The sequence below is a fragment of the Atractosteus spatula genome, chromosome 2, assembly GCF_055471065.1.
Source record: "Atractosteus spatula isolate fAtrSpa1 chromosome 2, fAtrSpa1.hap1, whole genome shotgun sequence".
Lineage (NCBI taxonomy): Eukaryota > Metazoa > Chordata > Actinopteri > Semionotiformes > Lepisosteidae > Atractosteus > Atractosteus spatula.
In genome coordinates this window covers 63,347,714-63,362,654 of record NC_142707.1, presented here as the reverse complement: position 1 = coordinate 63,362,654, position 14,941 = coordinate 63,347,714, and the positions used below count along the sequence as shown (strand labels likewise).

General features: G+C 35.2%; 1 protein-coding gene across 6 annotated transcripts in view; it reads left to right on the top strand.

Annotated features, from left to right (window-relative positions):
• Nucleotides 1–2,112: 2,112 nt before the first annotated feature.
• cep43 (centrosomal protein 43) overlaps nt 2,113–14,941 on the top strand; it is a 31,134-nt gene continuing 18,305 nt past the window's right edge. For 5 of the 6 annotated variants that reach the window (XM_088932134.1, XM_088932125.1, XM_088932116.1 and 2 more), the window contains exons 1-11: nt 2,113–2,228; nt 4,693–4,746; nt 4,959–5,013; nt 5,608–5,696; nt 6,376–6,513; nt 8,350–8,376; nt 9,237–9,293; nt 9,827–9,897; nt 11,087–11,148; nt 11,791–11,852; nt 13,454–13,540. In XM_088932134.1, coding sequence (XP_088788260.1) covers nt 2,145–2,228; nt 4,693–4,746; nt 4,959–5,013; nt 5,608–5,696; nt 6,376–6,513; nt 8,350–8,376; nt 9,237–9,293; nt 9,827–9,897; nt 11,087–11,148; nt 11,791–11,852; nt 13,454–13,540 — 786 coding nt within the window. In that variant the 5' untranslated portion in view covers nt 2,113–2,144. The remainder of the gene's footprint in view (nt 2,229–4,692; nt 4,747–4,958; nt 5,014–5,607; nt 5,697–6,375; nt 6,514–8,349; nt 8,377–9,236; nt 9,294–9,826; nt 9,898–11,086; nt 11,149–11,790; nt 11,853–13,453; nt 13,541–14,941) is intronic. The other variant, XM_088932144.1, reaches the window with a different exon arrangement.

The following is a 14,941-nucleotide window of genomic DNA, read 5'->3' as shown; positions in this document are numbered from 1 at the left end:
CTGCAACTCACACCTGGCAACCCACTGACGCTAAGCAGGTGTGAGCCTGGTCAGTACCTGGATGGGAGACCTCCTGGGAAAAACTAAGGTTGCTGCTGGAAGAGGTGTTAGTAATGCCCCAGTATAGTGACGGGGATACTATACTGTAAACAGGCGCCGTCCTTCGGATGAGATGTAAAACCGAGGTCCTGACTCTCTGTGGTCATTAAAAATCCCAGGGTGTTTCTCGAAAAGAGTAGGGGTGTAACCCCAGTGTCCTGGCCAAAATTTCCCATTGGCCCTTACCAATCATGGCCTCCTAATAATCCCCATCTATGAATTGGCTACATTACTCTGCTCTCCTCCCCACTGATAGCTGATGTGTAGTGAGCGTTCTGGCCACCAGGTGGATGCTGCACATTGGTGGTGGAGGGGAGTCCCCATTACCTGTAAAGTGCTTTGAGTGGAGTGTCCAGAAAAGCGCTATATAAGTGTAAGCAATTATTATTACACCAAATATATATCAATCACTGTACATGCAATTGACAGAGCTGTTTGGCTACTACTACAGTCTTTCATTGTACGGCTTACCATTAACTGTCTTAGTGTGTCATATACCGTAGCAGGTATTACGAAGTAAGAAAAGGCTGCTTTTCCATTCGTTCTGAAGCACTGTTTATATTTCCATGAGACAGAGATGCAGTAGCTCTTCTTTTAAGAGATTATTTTAAATAAAATCTAGAAAGGCCAAATGTTTTCAGAATGTTCCTCACTCATGTCATAACTTCTTATGTTCATAGGTACTGTACAAGGTGCTTGGTTTCATTCATGTTTTCATTTCATATCACCTCTGAACTACTGTAGCTAACTGAGAAAGTCACCCACTTCAGTAGTCAAGAGGATTATGTTCAGGAGATAATGACCGCAGGGTGAGCCAAAGGATTGTGGCTCTCCAGGACCCCGACAGGCCACTTATTGAGTCCATGCAATTGGCTGGACTTAAGAAAAATAACTTTTTCTCACAAGAATTAAATAAAGTGAAAATATTTGCATATGACACATGTTAAATTAAATACAAATAAGTTATGCAAATCCACAAATACCACTCCACTTCTGTCTCTTCTGTCATCCCATTGGTGGTGGTGGAGGGGATCCCCATTACCTGTAAAGCCCGTTGAGTGGAGTGTCCAGAAAAGCGCTATATAAGTGTAAGCAATTATTATCCATAATTATAATTAATATTATTATTAATAAAAATTAATAACATTAGTATTATTATTATTATTGTTATTGTTATTATAATTATTATTATCATCATCATCATCCCAGTCTCCCCTTCTTTCCCAGTTTTTCCCACTCCTGCTTTCTGTTTCTCCTTCTGTAACACCGGGCTCTCGGTCTCTTCAACCGGCCACTAGGTGTCGCCACATCGTCATGAAACGTATGTGGACCCGTTAATAATGTAATGTGATACCACCGTATATTTCTTTAATAAATCATATGTGTGTGTTATCATCTTCTCTTATTTCCTTAACTTTTTGTATTTTATTTTTACATAATCTTTTTAATCCATTAATGAATATTTCATTTTATTCCAAAATGTATTCTATTCATTATATTTCTAAATGTGTTCATGTGGGTTAAGCATCGCATAGAATTGGAACCTACTTTCATCTTAGTACTTTTATTATTATTAAATGTATAATTTCTCCGCCACCCTGAACTGGATGAAGCCGTTAAGAAAATGGGTGGATGATCAGTAATATTTTATCACAATTTTTAATCTTACCCTACAGTTACAATCGTAAACATGGTATGCTGTGTCACCAATTTGCGGTCTACAATTGGCATAAATCAGTTGTCAGGTTATACGAAAACATATTGCGTGAGCTTGAATTCAAGTATTTGTATTTGTACAGCAATGTAAAGCGCAACGCTACATTTGCTCAATTCATTCGTGGTACTTTCCACGTTTTTAACATATAACCGCTATAGAGTATAATATATTAAATAATATAACATAATACACATAATATAAACTCATTTTTTATTTAAAATATTAGAACCCTTAGAAACATAGCAAAACAGGACCGCCAGCTGTGTGTAGAACGTGCGATTCTGAATCACAAGACCGTGGCGTGTGTGTGTGGTTGTCTAGGTGAAACATGTCTGCCGCCGAGGAGGATACTGAGCTTCGAGACCTGCTCATCCAAAACTTGGAAAACAGTGGGGTTTTGAATAAAATCAAGGTAAGGGAATGGGGGCGAATGTGTCATGCTTTCATATGTTTATTGTTTAATCAACAGTCTTTTTCATTACAGTCCTTTTACAATGGAGCACAGTTGTTTGGTGGTGTTTATTAACAAGGCCGCTTCCTGTTCCCGAGTTGTTTTTTTACCTGCATCTGTTTAAAACGGCCGTGTTGATACTTTATGGTGGCGAGTATAACTAAGATAAGATTAACATTTTATGCGATTAAAACATTGGTAGTTTATTGGTAACAACAGACAATCAGAGAGAAGTAAACCAAACATTACTAAGTTTGTGACTTCGACTTGATAATACGTTAAGAGTACGCCATGAATGTGTTTTGTGTTGCACGATGAATTGGAGTGGTATCAGTAGCTTAAAAACACTTCTCGAGATAGTTGCCAATAATTTACTCCGAAATGTAAGGTGTTCCCCGTGGATATGCGAATTTTGTTTCTGCGGTCCGATACTCATATTCAAGTGATTCAAGGTAAAAGGACTTAACGTCATACATCCATACGTAATGAGGCCGGGTTGTGATGTGAACATTAGGGATGTTGCTAGCAATTAACCTGTATTCCTGATCACATTGCTTACAGTGCAGTCCGTATTTGGACAGTGACACAATTTTGGTTGTTTTTGCTCGTACTCCAGCACTTTGGATTTGAAATGAAACAATGACTGTGAGGTTAAAGTGCAGAATGGCAGCTTTAATTCGTGGGCATTTACGTCTAAATTGGGTGACCCATATAGGAACCACAGCCCTTTTTTAACATAGTCGCCCCATTTCAGGGGACCAAAAGTAATTGAACACATCAACATAGTCTTAAATAAAATTGTCATGGTTAGTACTTGGTTGCAAATCCTTTGCAGTCGACAACTGCCTGAAGACTGCGACCCATAGACATCAGCAGACGCTGGGTATCTTCCCTGCTGATGCTCTGCCAGGCCTGTAATGCAGCCATTTCCAGTTCCTGCTTGTTTCGGGGGCTTTTTGCCTTCAGTAAGTGAAATGCTCAGTGGGATTCAGGTCAGCTGAATGACGTGGCCAGTCAAGAACATTCCACTAAAAAACTCCCTAGCTGCTTTAGCAGTATGTTTGGTGTCATTGTCCTGCTGCAAAGTGAAGCACCGTCCAGTGAGTTCTGAGGCATTTGGTTGGATCTGAACGGATAAGATGCTTCTGTACACTTCAGAATTCATCCATCTGCAGTCACATCATCAATAGACAAGTGAGCCAATTCCACTGGCAGCCATACAGGCCCAAGCCATGACACTACCTCCACCATGTTTCACAGATGAGGTGGTATGCTTTGAATCATGAGCAGTTCCTTTTTTTCTCTCCACGCTTTCCTCTCTCTATCACTCTGGTACAGGTAATTCTTCGTCTCATTGGTCCATAAAACTTTGTCCCAGAACTCTACAGGCTTTTTTATGTACTTTTTAGACAACTGTAGCCTTGTGTTTCTGTTCTTGTTTTCTGTTCTTGAAAACACAACAGTGGTTTGCATCTTGTGGTGAACCCTCTGAGATTATGCTGGTATATTCTTCACTTTATGGTGGTCTTTGACACATCTATGCCTACATCCTGGAGAGTGTTCCTGATCTGTTCAACAGTTGAAAAGGGGTTTTTCTTCACGATTGAAAGTATTCTTCGGTCATCCACTACTGTGGTCTACCAGGTCGTTTGCTTTAGCTAAGCTCACCAGTGCATTTGTGCTTCTTAACAATGTACTGAACAGTTGATTTTGACACACCTTATATTTTGACTATGTCTCTGATTGATTTATTTTAATTTTTTAGCCTCATAATGGCCCCTTTCCTGGCATTGACACTTCTTTGGTCCTTTGAGAGACAACAGCAACAGACTCCAGATGCAAATGCCACATCTAGAATGAACTCTTGATCTTTTGTTAGCTCTCTTGTGCATGAACTAAAGAAGCAGTGACGCACATCTGGCCAAGAAACAACCGAGCAGCCAATTGTCCAATTACTTTTGGTCCTCTGTATGTATAAAATGGGCTGTGATTCCTATATGGTTCATCCAATAAAGATGTAAATACCCATGAATTAAAGCTGACATTCTGCACTTAAACATCCTAGTCATTGTTTCATTTTTAAATCCAATTTGCTGGTGTACAGAGCCAAAACAACAAAAATTGTGTCACTGTCCAAATACTTACAGACTCTACTGTATACATACTTATAGCAAAGACATTAGACATCATATACACTAGATCTGACAATATCAAAGAATATGAATAATTTTTATTTTTTTCCAAATGCAAATTGTCAGACTGCCAAATGACATAATTATGTATTTCATTATTGTTTAGATCATTGATGTGACAGCTAGAAAATCATTTACAGTTTAGTGCTCAAGGTATTCTGGTTTCATTCAAAATTGAATTTCATTGTTCCCTAATGCACTGCATACTAGAAATTTTGTTTGTTATTTTATAGGCTGAACTACGGGCTGCTGTGTTTCTTGCTTTGGAGGAACAAGAGAAAATAGAAGTAAGTTTTTTTTTACTTACATATTTTCTATCAAATAATGTAAAATCATTTCTCACATTTCAGCAGTGTTTTATATTAAATGTGTTGGATCTCTGTAATATAATGGTCAGTGTCCTGTAGCTAAACTATTTACTGCAATTCTTTTTATACATCAATAAATCATTTATACATACTCTCTAATTACTCATTTTCTTGAATATTTTCTTTTGCAGAGTAGAACACCTTTGGTCAATGAAAGCTTAAAAAAGTTTTTGAATACCAAAGATGGTAAGTTTTTATACGGTCTCTTTCCTGGCCTAGAAGATGCCTTGAAACGCTAGAAGGGTGGGAAGATGTCATGTGTTTTTCCTGTCATTCTAGTTTTCTGTTGTAATTCTCACACAAAAAAAAAAGAGTTATCCCATTTCTTAGGAAAGTGTCGTGCACATGCTTACCCACCTGGCAAATGAAAGGTTGAATAAACTTGCATATTTGCCTGTAATTACATTTCAGTACATAGAGAATTTGTATCAGACTGGAAAGTAAACTTGTAAGCGATTTAGCAAGCCAACTTGGTGTTAACAGGAATGAATGTACTGTAAGTGGTTTCTTCAACTGTGATTGGCTATCATTTAGTCTATTGTTTATTCAAGACTGGTGAATATTTCAGATCTGACAAATTAATGTTAATGTCAAAGTGGCATTTGACCAAGGGAAGCATGCATTAATTCAGTATAAGATAGTAACTGAAGCATTATCAGCCTATGCTATTTGTAGAATACACTAAAATCTTATGAACTAATGATGTCACACCTTGTTTTTGTCTTGAATTATTTATTTTAATTTGATGGCATGTACTGTTTTGCTCTTCTTCCCTCTCAGGGCGCTTGGTGGTCAGCCTCATCATGGATTTTCTGCAGGTTTTTAACTTAGATTTCACATTGGCTGTTTTTCAACCGGAGATAAACACGGTGAGTATGTTTATTGATATAATATGGAATGTTTAAAGTTTTTTTGAAGAGTTTGAAATTAGAAATATCTTAATTTTCAAAGTCTTAATATTTTAATACTGTAACATTACTGGAGCTGGTCCCGCTTCTCTGATTGGGTTCAGCAATAGAATATACACTTCTGGAGCTGTTCTTGTATGTTTCCACTCAGATTTTGTAATGTTTTTGAACTATGCATTCTACTGGAGTGGGAGTGATTTCCGCCTTTGTGAAGTTTACATTTTCTCTCTGTGTTTGCGTGAGGGTGTCCCACTTCCCAAATAATGCTGGCTAGATTAGTTAGTGTCCCTAAATTGTCCCTTTGTGCTTGTGTGTGTGTGTCAGTCATTCTGTCCAGGGTGCAGTCCCACCTTGCTCCTCATGATTGTAGATAGGCTGTAGTTTCCTTACCAGGAATGAGGTTTTTTTTTGATGGTAGAAGGCTGTTAGTAGAGGAAGGACTGCCAGCAGGTGGCAGCATAGCACATGAATTGGATCATTTAATTGAAAAGCCCCACAGTCGGTTCTGTTTTCCTTTAAAATCCTTTCTACTTCTTTCATATCTTAAAGGTTAAAATGTGAAACTGTGTTCTAAAGTCTATAGCTGCTTCTGTTTTTTTCAGCAATGTGGTATGGACCTTGTGTGTTTGCTTTTGTGCAGCTAAATGGGTTAGAGAACCGAGAGGCTGTGGCCAAGGAGCTGGGCATTACAGAGCCTGAGGGAAATAAGGTTACACCGCTGTTGTTGGAGGTAATAAGGAGAGGCCGCCACAAGGAGAAGAGCTCCGTCTTTGCAGAGGTAAGTCCTGGACTGTGGGTCTAACTGGGGACACTGGGAGCACATTGCTGTCGGTGGTCTCTGGAGCTTGGTGGTCTGAAAGGTAGCTTGACAAATATAGTGCCCTCAAAAAGTATTGAGATAGCAACATGTCAAAATGATCCATTTTGTTTTACAATAAAGTAAATTGTATTTGTGGTCATGTGAGTAATATGAATAATAAGCAGAATATAATGGACAATTTATTTAGAAATTCATGAATTTTTTATTATATTGTGTTGGGGAAAACATACTCTGTGTTCCATCCAGTCATTAGAAGTGCCTATCTGTATTTGGTCACTAACTTCATTATTCTTCTGCGTAGCGTAGCACTGCTCATTTTGTCTGCATATGATAAAAAATATACATTGCATAAATGATGTTCTAGTTTCTAGCTGGAATATAGTATATGATTGCTGAATTAACAATTCATTACATTGCTGTACTGAAATGTGATTTTCTTTAAGATTGAAATGTATTAGTCGTTATGCATATATCTGTTCTGAAAATATACAGTATATTGCGCAATGATGCTGATGAAAGCACCTGATCTGTCAGTGGTTTATGAGAGTTATCTGTGCTGCATCAATTTTCCTGTAATGTTCTCACATGCACTTCAAAGTGTGGAACTTTCTAATGTAATTATTTGCAACAGATAAAGACAGTCTACTAATCTAGATTAATGCTGAGTGCTTTTTTAACACTGTTTGGGTTTTATATTCTTCTCATTACAAATTGTGAGCCCTCACTTCTTTAAATGTTATAAAGTGTTACTATAGAGACCCTAAATTAAATGTCCATTAATCTAGGATTTCGTGTTTTGTTGATCACCATCTAGCAAAATAAATGCCAACATGAGAAAAGCCCTGTTCATACTTTGTGTTTTAGTGCCTTCCTTCCTATCTAATCATCTCTGTGAATGCCTTTATCTTGGTTTCTCTGGTTTATAATTTATACAATTCAATGTGTTGTTATCAAAAGGTCTCAAAATACTGTGGCTACATTTACAACAGTGATTCAAGCTGAGAGCAGGTAAAGTTGTAGGAATTTTAAATGTAGATTACCCATGCTTTGGGCAAAAAGTTCTCAGTCTGTTTTCATGAGTTAAATTTAGTTACTACACAAATCATCAAATCACAAACTGTGTCAGACAGCACTACATTAGAAATATATCATTTAATGTGCAGAGATATTAAATTAACGCAGTGAAGTTCTGTTTCATATAAGTCACATATGTAGTTAAGTCTCTTAATTTTGTGCTTAAATTGTTTTCAAAGCATGATTAATACTTTTGATAAAAATGATTCTTTTTATTATCATTCAGGCAACAATATCAGAAGTATTAAACAGTAACTCTAAATATAAACAAAACTAAGATATAATATTAGTATACAATGTACGTCATATAATCTGTAGGAATGCCAGTTTAAACAAGAATGATTTCGGCAAGATTTAAAACCAATTCCTGGTTTTATACAAAAGAATGTTCCTCAGTGCCTAGAGGGAGAAGTCACCTGCTGTTTGTACTCTCATTAATTTATTTATACTCTTTCATGACCTTCAAAGTCAAAATGTCAAGTGGACCATTGAGCAAGGTGATGTTTTAGCCACAGTATCTACACTAGATCTGATGATATCAGCATATGAAGAGGTCTGGTTGATGGTGTTAGTGGATTGCATGTAATGTAACAGGTGGCAGTTGTTAAAATAAATAATATTCTTTGACACAAGGTATTTGTATATTTCTAACTTTTAAAAAAATCTTGTTTTCTTTACTGTGATTTTGCTCTACTTTTAATGTGTACCTTTCTGCTTCAGGGGGATCGGGCTCTTCATATTCCTAAGGTACTGCATCTTTCTTTGATTTTTTTTTCATTTATCCTTTCTCTGCCAGAACACTTATCGCTTTGTCCTCTGGTCTCTGCAAACAGATGTAAAATTACATTTGGCAGTCTAGAGATGGTGATTGCAAGGACAGAAGTACAAAGGATAATTGGAAAGGAAAAGACCTTAATACATGTGTTTATCTTTAAAATAGTCAAATAAAACTGTCTTTAGTTAAATTGGCACTGTCCTTCATATTCTTTAAAATTGTTCCTTGCTATGCTAAAATTTCATCTTGACATTGCCTGCCCCCCAGAGGTATCTCTTCATTTTGGGCTGTTACTTGGTTTTACTTAAGAATTTAGAGGTGTTTCACTTGTAGAAAAAATATGATTTGTCTTCCTGTTGATCAGAAAGTTTCAGCAAAACTGGGTTATGTCCTACTTACTACAGTTGAAGTGGCATTTTTTTTCATTTCCACTGTTCTTCTTAAGTGTTTCGGTAGTTTTACTTTAATCACTGGAAAAATATTTTATGTAAAAAGAGTAAACTGTTACAGATACATACAAGTATAAAGGAGTACTATTTTAGCAAAAAGGAAAAACTAGCATTCTCATGGGTTACTTTTTTTAAAAGCTGTACACATCCTTTCTGCTTAGAATAGTTCTTTAGGGTTTGAGTTTCAATTTTTTCTTCATATCTGTAATAGCACTTTTAGTGCTTTATGTTTTTCAATACACTTTAAATAATACATTATTAAATAATATATAACACCTTTAGGATTTAGAATTTTGGATATTAATGTTTTTTATATATATTTTAGTATACCACCATATTCTTTTATGTTCTCCTTTAAAATGAACCTATATTTTGTACCCCAGGAACTATCACCTAAACAGATTGCTGATGCTAGGAAAAACTTTGACCATTATGACAAGGTAATATATTGTTATAGTTATATAAACAAGTTTATGTAAATACTTTCAATACTTTTCTATTTCTAATTTAAATTAACATTTGCATTACAGGGTTGGCACATTTTTTACATCTTTAAAGTTTGAAGTTTAAACATTCATAATTTAACTTACAGGTATTGAAACTGCTGTATTTGTCTAGAGTATTTGATGTTCTCTCTTTTTATCTTTTCTGCTTTGAAAGTTTCACATTTAATCATTCAAGTTTACTTTAGTTATGATCCTGCAAGGCTCTTGAAGTAATAATTGAATAACTTTTTTGTATCAATATTATTATTATTATTATTATTAAATAATTAATATTACATATTGCTATACCTTTCTTTTCTGCTTTGATGTTATCACAGAAACTACAGTTGTTTTTGAAAGCACGCAAACAGTGCAGTGTCCATTGAGCAATTATTTTTCTTATTCTTAGCTGTCTTAGCATGGACTTCAAATAAGTTTATTTTGGCTGCAAACATATTAGCCTTTTACAATGCATATGCTTTTTTCAGGACAAAAATGGTGAGATAAGCAAAGATGAATTGAGAACTGTCTTCACTGATCTTTTTCCTAACTTTCACAAGTAAGTTTAACTTTTTTAAAAACAGAATTTAGAATTATAGTCATAGTTTTATTTCTTGTGTTGAAATAGTTAAAAACATTAGCTGTTGAACGATACAAAATTACTTACAATCACCTTTTTCTTAGCTTATTTTATTTTGAATACATTTACATTAAACTTGAATTTTAAGTAAACGTGAAAAACTAAAAGTTACAATAAAAAATAATTGTCTGTGGTAAAAAGGCATGCTGCAGTATTATGTAAACTTATAAATCCATTTATAAACAGCTGCCTGCAGAAATGTTCAGATGAGATTTGTATATGGACATGCTGCTTCTTTATGAATCTTCCCACATTCTTAAATATTGCAGATTCTGAAGATGCAATTGTCCTTTTATATTACAATGCATTCCTGTATCTTTTTTAGTTTCGATTTTTAGTTTAGACATAGAATAATGACTGGCTGTGAAGTCTAATTCTGTCCCTCCTTCTGTGTTTATTTAAATGCTTTAATAGTACAAATAGAAAACTTAGGTATTCGAATGTAAAATGAAGTATTATAGCTGTCATTTAGTTTTGTAGGTCTTTTAGTTAATGAAGACAAAGATATGCAGTGAAAATTTTCATAATTAAAATGTTCACATTTTAAGGGTAGATTTTGAAAAAAATATTTAACATTACTAATTGTTTAAGATAATTTTGCACAATTTTAATGTTTAGAATAAAAAATACATTTTTCACAGTTATATTCTTTTCACAATCAATATTAAGATGCCAGATTTTCTCAAACTGTTGTTGTTGCACTTTTTCTTAGCTTTTTAGTTTAGTCTGAACTCCATAAAACAGATTAAGAAGAAAACCCTTAATATTTCAGTAATGCAGCACATGTCCTCATTTAAACCTAATATTAGACGTGCAAAATATTACTATTAGGACAGGCTTCTTAGACCACTTGTGTACTTGCTGTAATGTGTGAATGCAAGGGATGCAGAACCGAGGCACCTGAATAGGATGGGTGGCACTTGCTGTCTGTACCACAAGGCAGTGGTTGTAAATTGAAAGTAGACATTAATTTTTTTTTCAATTTAAAAGGCATCTGATGAGTGGTATGAAAAAAGTACTTGCAAATTATTTAGGTGTTATTTGAGCAAACAGAAAATACATAATTATCTTATATGACTACAGCTTTTATCTTTTTTTTAAATTAAAGGAATATGCTGGAGAGATACCTAACAGATGAGTTCAGAGCTATGGACAAAGACTTCAGTAATTGTAAGTATAATCTGGCTAATTAGTTTTTCAGTTTTATGGACAAGGTTCATATTCACTGAATCATCATTGATAAAGATATGCTGGAAAACACTCAAGCTGTAGAACTTTTAAATACCTTTTTGTTAGTTACCTGAATTAGCTGTTTGGAAAAAGAAGAGAAAATATGTTAAGATGTTTGCCTTGAATAAAGAGTAATTGGAAAATTGGAAAACCTCTAGAAAGAAAATGTAAAAATGTCTATGCATGTTTGTTGATTATTAACCAGTGGTATTGTAATCACTTTCATTATCAACCTGCAAGCACAAATACTCAAGGTCCAAACCTCTGTTATCGTGCTGCACGTAGTTAAAACATTCATTTCTGATAATTTAGAATGTTCAGAAAAGGGATTTCTTCCTTTCATACTACTTGTTTAACTCGTATAAATATTTAGTATTGCTATTGCTGCCAATACTATATATGCTATTATAACTTGTGAATAATAAAGTTGCTTATCTTGAGCTCTGAAGTTAAATAAACTTTTTTCTGTATCAGTCTATGGTTTTGAAAACAGAACTGGTATGTCCTTTTTCTACAGTTGAAATTTAATTATCTTAATATTTATTCTAATATTGGCTTTTCTTTATTTTGGAAATGCTGTAGCAATAGACTTCCATGAGTTTCTGGGGATGTACAAGCGTTTATTCATCCAATGTAGAAGTGTGGTAAGTGTCACTTTGAACATTAAGATTGGAAGGTCTTTCTGTTTGACAGAAATGTTGCACATTTCAGTAATATAACAAAATGCACGTTTTAACACTTGTCCCCAAAAGCATTCTAATGGTTGCACGACATAAGTAAAAAGTGATGAGCAATGTTTAAGTCTCACTTTCAAGCAATGTATGCATTGAAAAGTTATAATTCTGTTCACGTTGTGTGCCTCTTCCTCTTTATTTCCTGAATTTGTAGTGAGCCTTGAGAAAAGTTAAACTACAGCGTGAGCCATTATAGTGTCTCCTAATGTGTGCTGTCGTACTCTTTGTTGTATATCTTATTTTTTGGGCGAACATTGTTTATTTTAAATGGTCCAAAACAAGCTTCATTGTATTTGATGTTCTACAGTTTTCGGACAAGTCATCTTGCCAGTTAGGCGCTAATGCATACATTTTGCAAGCATATTCAGTCATATATATATCAATTGTATTAGAGTTATTAATGTGCAGAAGAAGAAGGCTGTGGCTCTGAAATTGCACAACTCATAAGGTGAGTGTGCATGCCGTTTTATAGGGATTTCCAGCTATTCTCCCCTTTACACATTTTAATATGTCAGATATCAACTGAAACAAGACACTTGCTAAAAACTTTGTAATTTTATCATTATGATTGGTAATTGGGGAAAAAAGTGTCTTCTGAATCATAAAACATGATGGCACATTTTTGTAGAATATTTCTAAAACTTATTCTAATATGGTGATTTATTTTATATGTGCTGCGTGGATTTAACGTAATAATTTAATATCCAGTGGAATTCAGTATATGCAGCAACACCGTTCAAGTAAAAGTGAAAGCAATTATCAATCATATTTACTTGAAATGATCGATTTTCTAACTTTAAGTGTATGATGCAGATTAGCATAGCATGCTTTTCTTATTGCTAGTGACAGGTACTGAAATAAATGTGCATATGTCACATAAAAGACAAGGCAGTGAGTCACATCTTGTACGTAGATCATCAGGAGGCACTTCCCAGATGTGCAAGTGATGTGCAAAAAATTTAAATATGCCTAAAGGGAGAATATTCCAGATTTCCTTTAAAGCAGGTTGTACCTCACCTTAGCATCCACTGTGACCTTTGATGTGTGACATCTGACACATCTACATTCTAGACGTAACCAAAGGGAGAGCTAACGCACGCAAAACAACTGCATACAGTCAGGGCCTAATTGTGGCTTTCAGTTGAGTATGGAAGAATATTCATGCAAACAAAAAATCACCCAACAAGTGAGAATTTTCTGTTTGCAGTTGGGTTAAAGTTTCAGATTAGCCCAGGCCTTACTTAATTGCCTAATTTTCTTTAAATTATTTTAGACTCAATGAAAATGAGGCATTTTGTTTTCATTTTTCATTTTAGATTAGGTGTTATACTGTTTAATTTACAATCGCTTATTCCCTTTTTTTTAATGATTTTGCAATTCCATCATTGCCAAATGGGTTTACCATGCATTAAAATAAATACATATACAGGCTTTGCTTATCTGGCCAGTCATAAAACATCACTACTAAAATGTCATTGTGGAGACTGACTATTCGATCTTTTTTCAACAAGGTTGCAAATGATGTCTCTGACATTGTTCACTTGCCTGGTAAGTCTACTGAGGAGAAAAGAAGTACTACTTCTCAGCCAGCCAGCAAGGTAGGAATGCCTTTAATTTTTTAATTATGAAGTGTTTTAGGACTTCTTTCTGTTCTGATAAATATTTTATTTTTTATGTTACTTACACTTACACCATTTCAGTCTTAAATTTTAGCACTGCTTTTTTAACACGTTTATATTCAGTGAAATACACTGTTTTGTAGAGTCAGTTATATAAATGCAGTCTTAATCAGAGGATGTTAGAGGCCTTCGTTTGAGACAATACTGGCCCTGATTTACAAATTGTTCTTAAAAGTCTTAAGAAATGTGTGAATACCATTCTGTAAGATGCTGTTCAACTATAGATTAGTTGGTATTCACAGAGGTGATTGCTTTCAATGAATGAGTACTGGAAATTAACAGCATACAGCTTGCACAGAAAAATGTGCAGCTCTTAAGATATTATCTGCAGAACTGCACTTTCAGTGCCATTAGCACAAATATTGCCTTTGCAGGAAATGCAAAGAAAAGTTTTACAGTGCTCTAAAATGTCAGAATCTGTTTAGACTTTATAGACTATGTTGTGCATAGACTAGAAGTGAGTAGAGACATCTGGAAAGGAGAAATTCATAGGATAAAGCCTGTTAAGTATCCCCCCCCTCCCCTTTTTATTCCTCTCTTCTTTAGTAACAGCACCTTTCTCCAGCAACTTTGGCAATTAGATGAAGCTCAACTTGTAGCTCTGCTTTAGTAGTCTTAAGAGTTCAGATAATTTATATGGTTAGAAGTTTTTTTAGAAGTTTTTTTTTTAGAATTTGGGGCGGAGCGTTGGCTCTGTGGCCCAGGATCTGCGCCTGTGACTTGAAGGTTGTCGGTTCAAATCCCGCAGCCGGCAGAGAAATCCTACTCTGTTGGGCCCCTGAGCAAGGCCCTTAATCCAACTGCTCCAGGGGCACTGTACAATGGCTGACCCTGCGCTCTGACCCAAAGCTTCTCTCCCTGTCTGTGTGCCTGTGTCTCATGAAGAGCAAGCTGGGGTATGCAAAAAGACGAATTCCTAATGCAAGAAATTTTATATGGCAACATTATCATTATCATTAGAACTCTTCTGTGAATACCATGTGCTCTCATTCTTTACAAAGTCTCATTCGTGCTGCCTATTCATGTCTTTTGCATGTAGTGAACCCATAGGCCTAGTTTTAAGGGCTGCATTTTACATATGTCTTTTGCTTGTTGACATGTTTAATTGTGGTTTTATGCATGTGATATTACATGACATGCATCTAAACTTTGGATGTGTCTATATGACACAGCCTTCTGTGAAAGAGACCCTGTTTGGTCTTCATTGCACTACTGATAGTGTGTTCTGTGCACTGTGATTTGAATACTTTTAGCAATATATTGAATCACCTGTTTGTTTTGGTCATGCAATTTTCAAACTGAAGGGTTTTTCAAACTAGT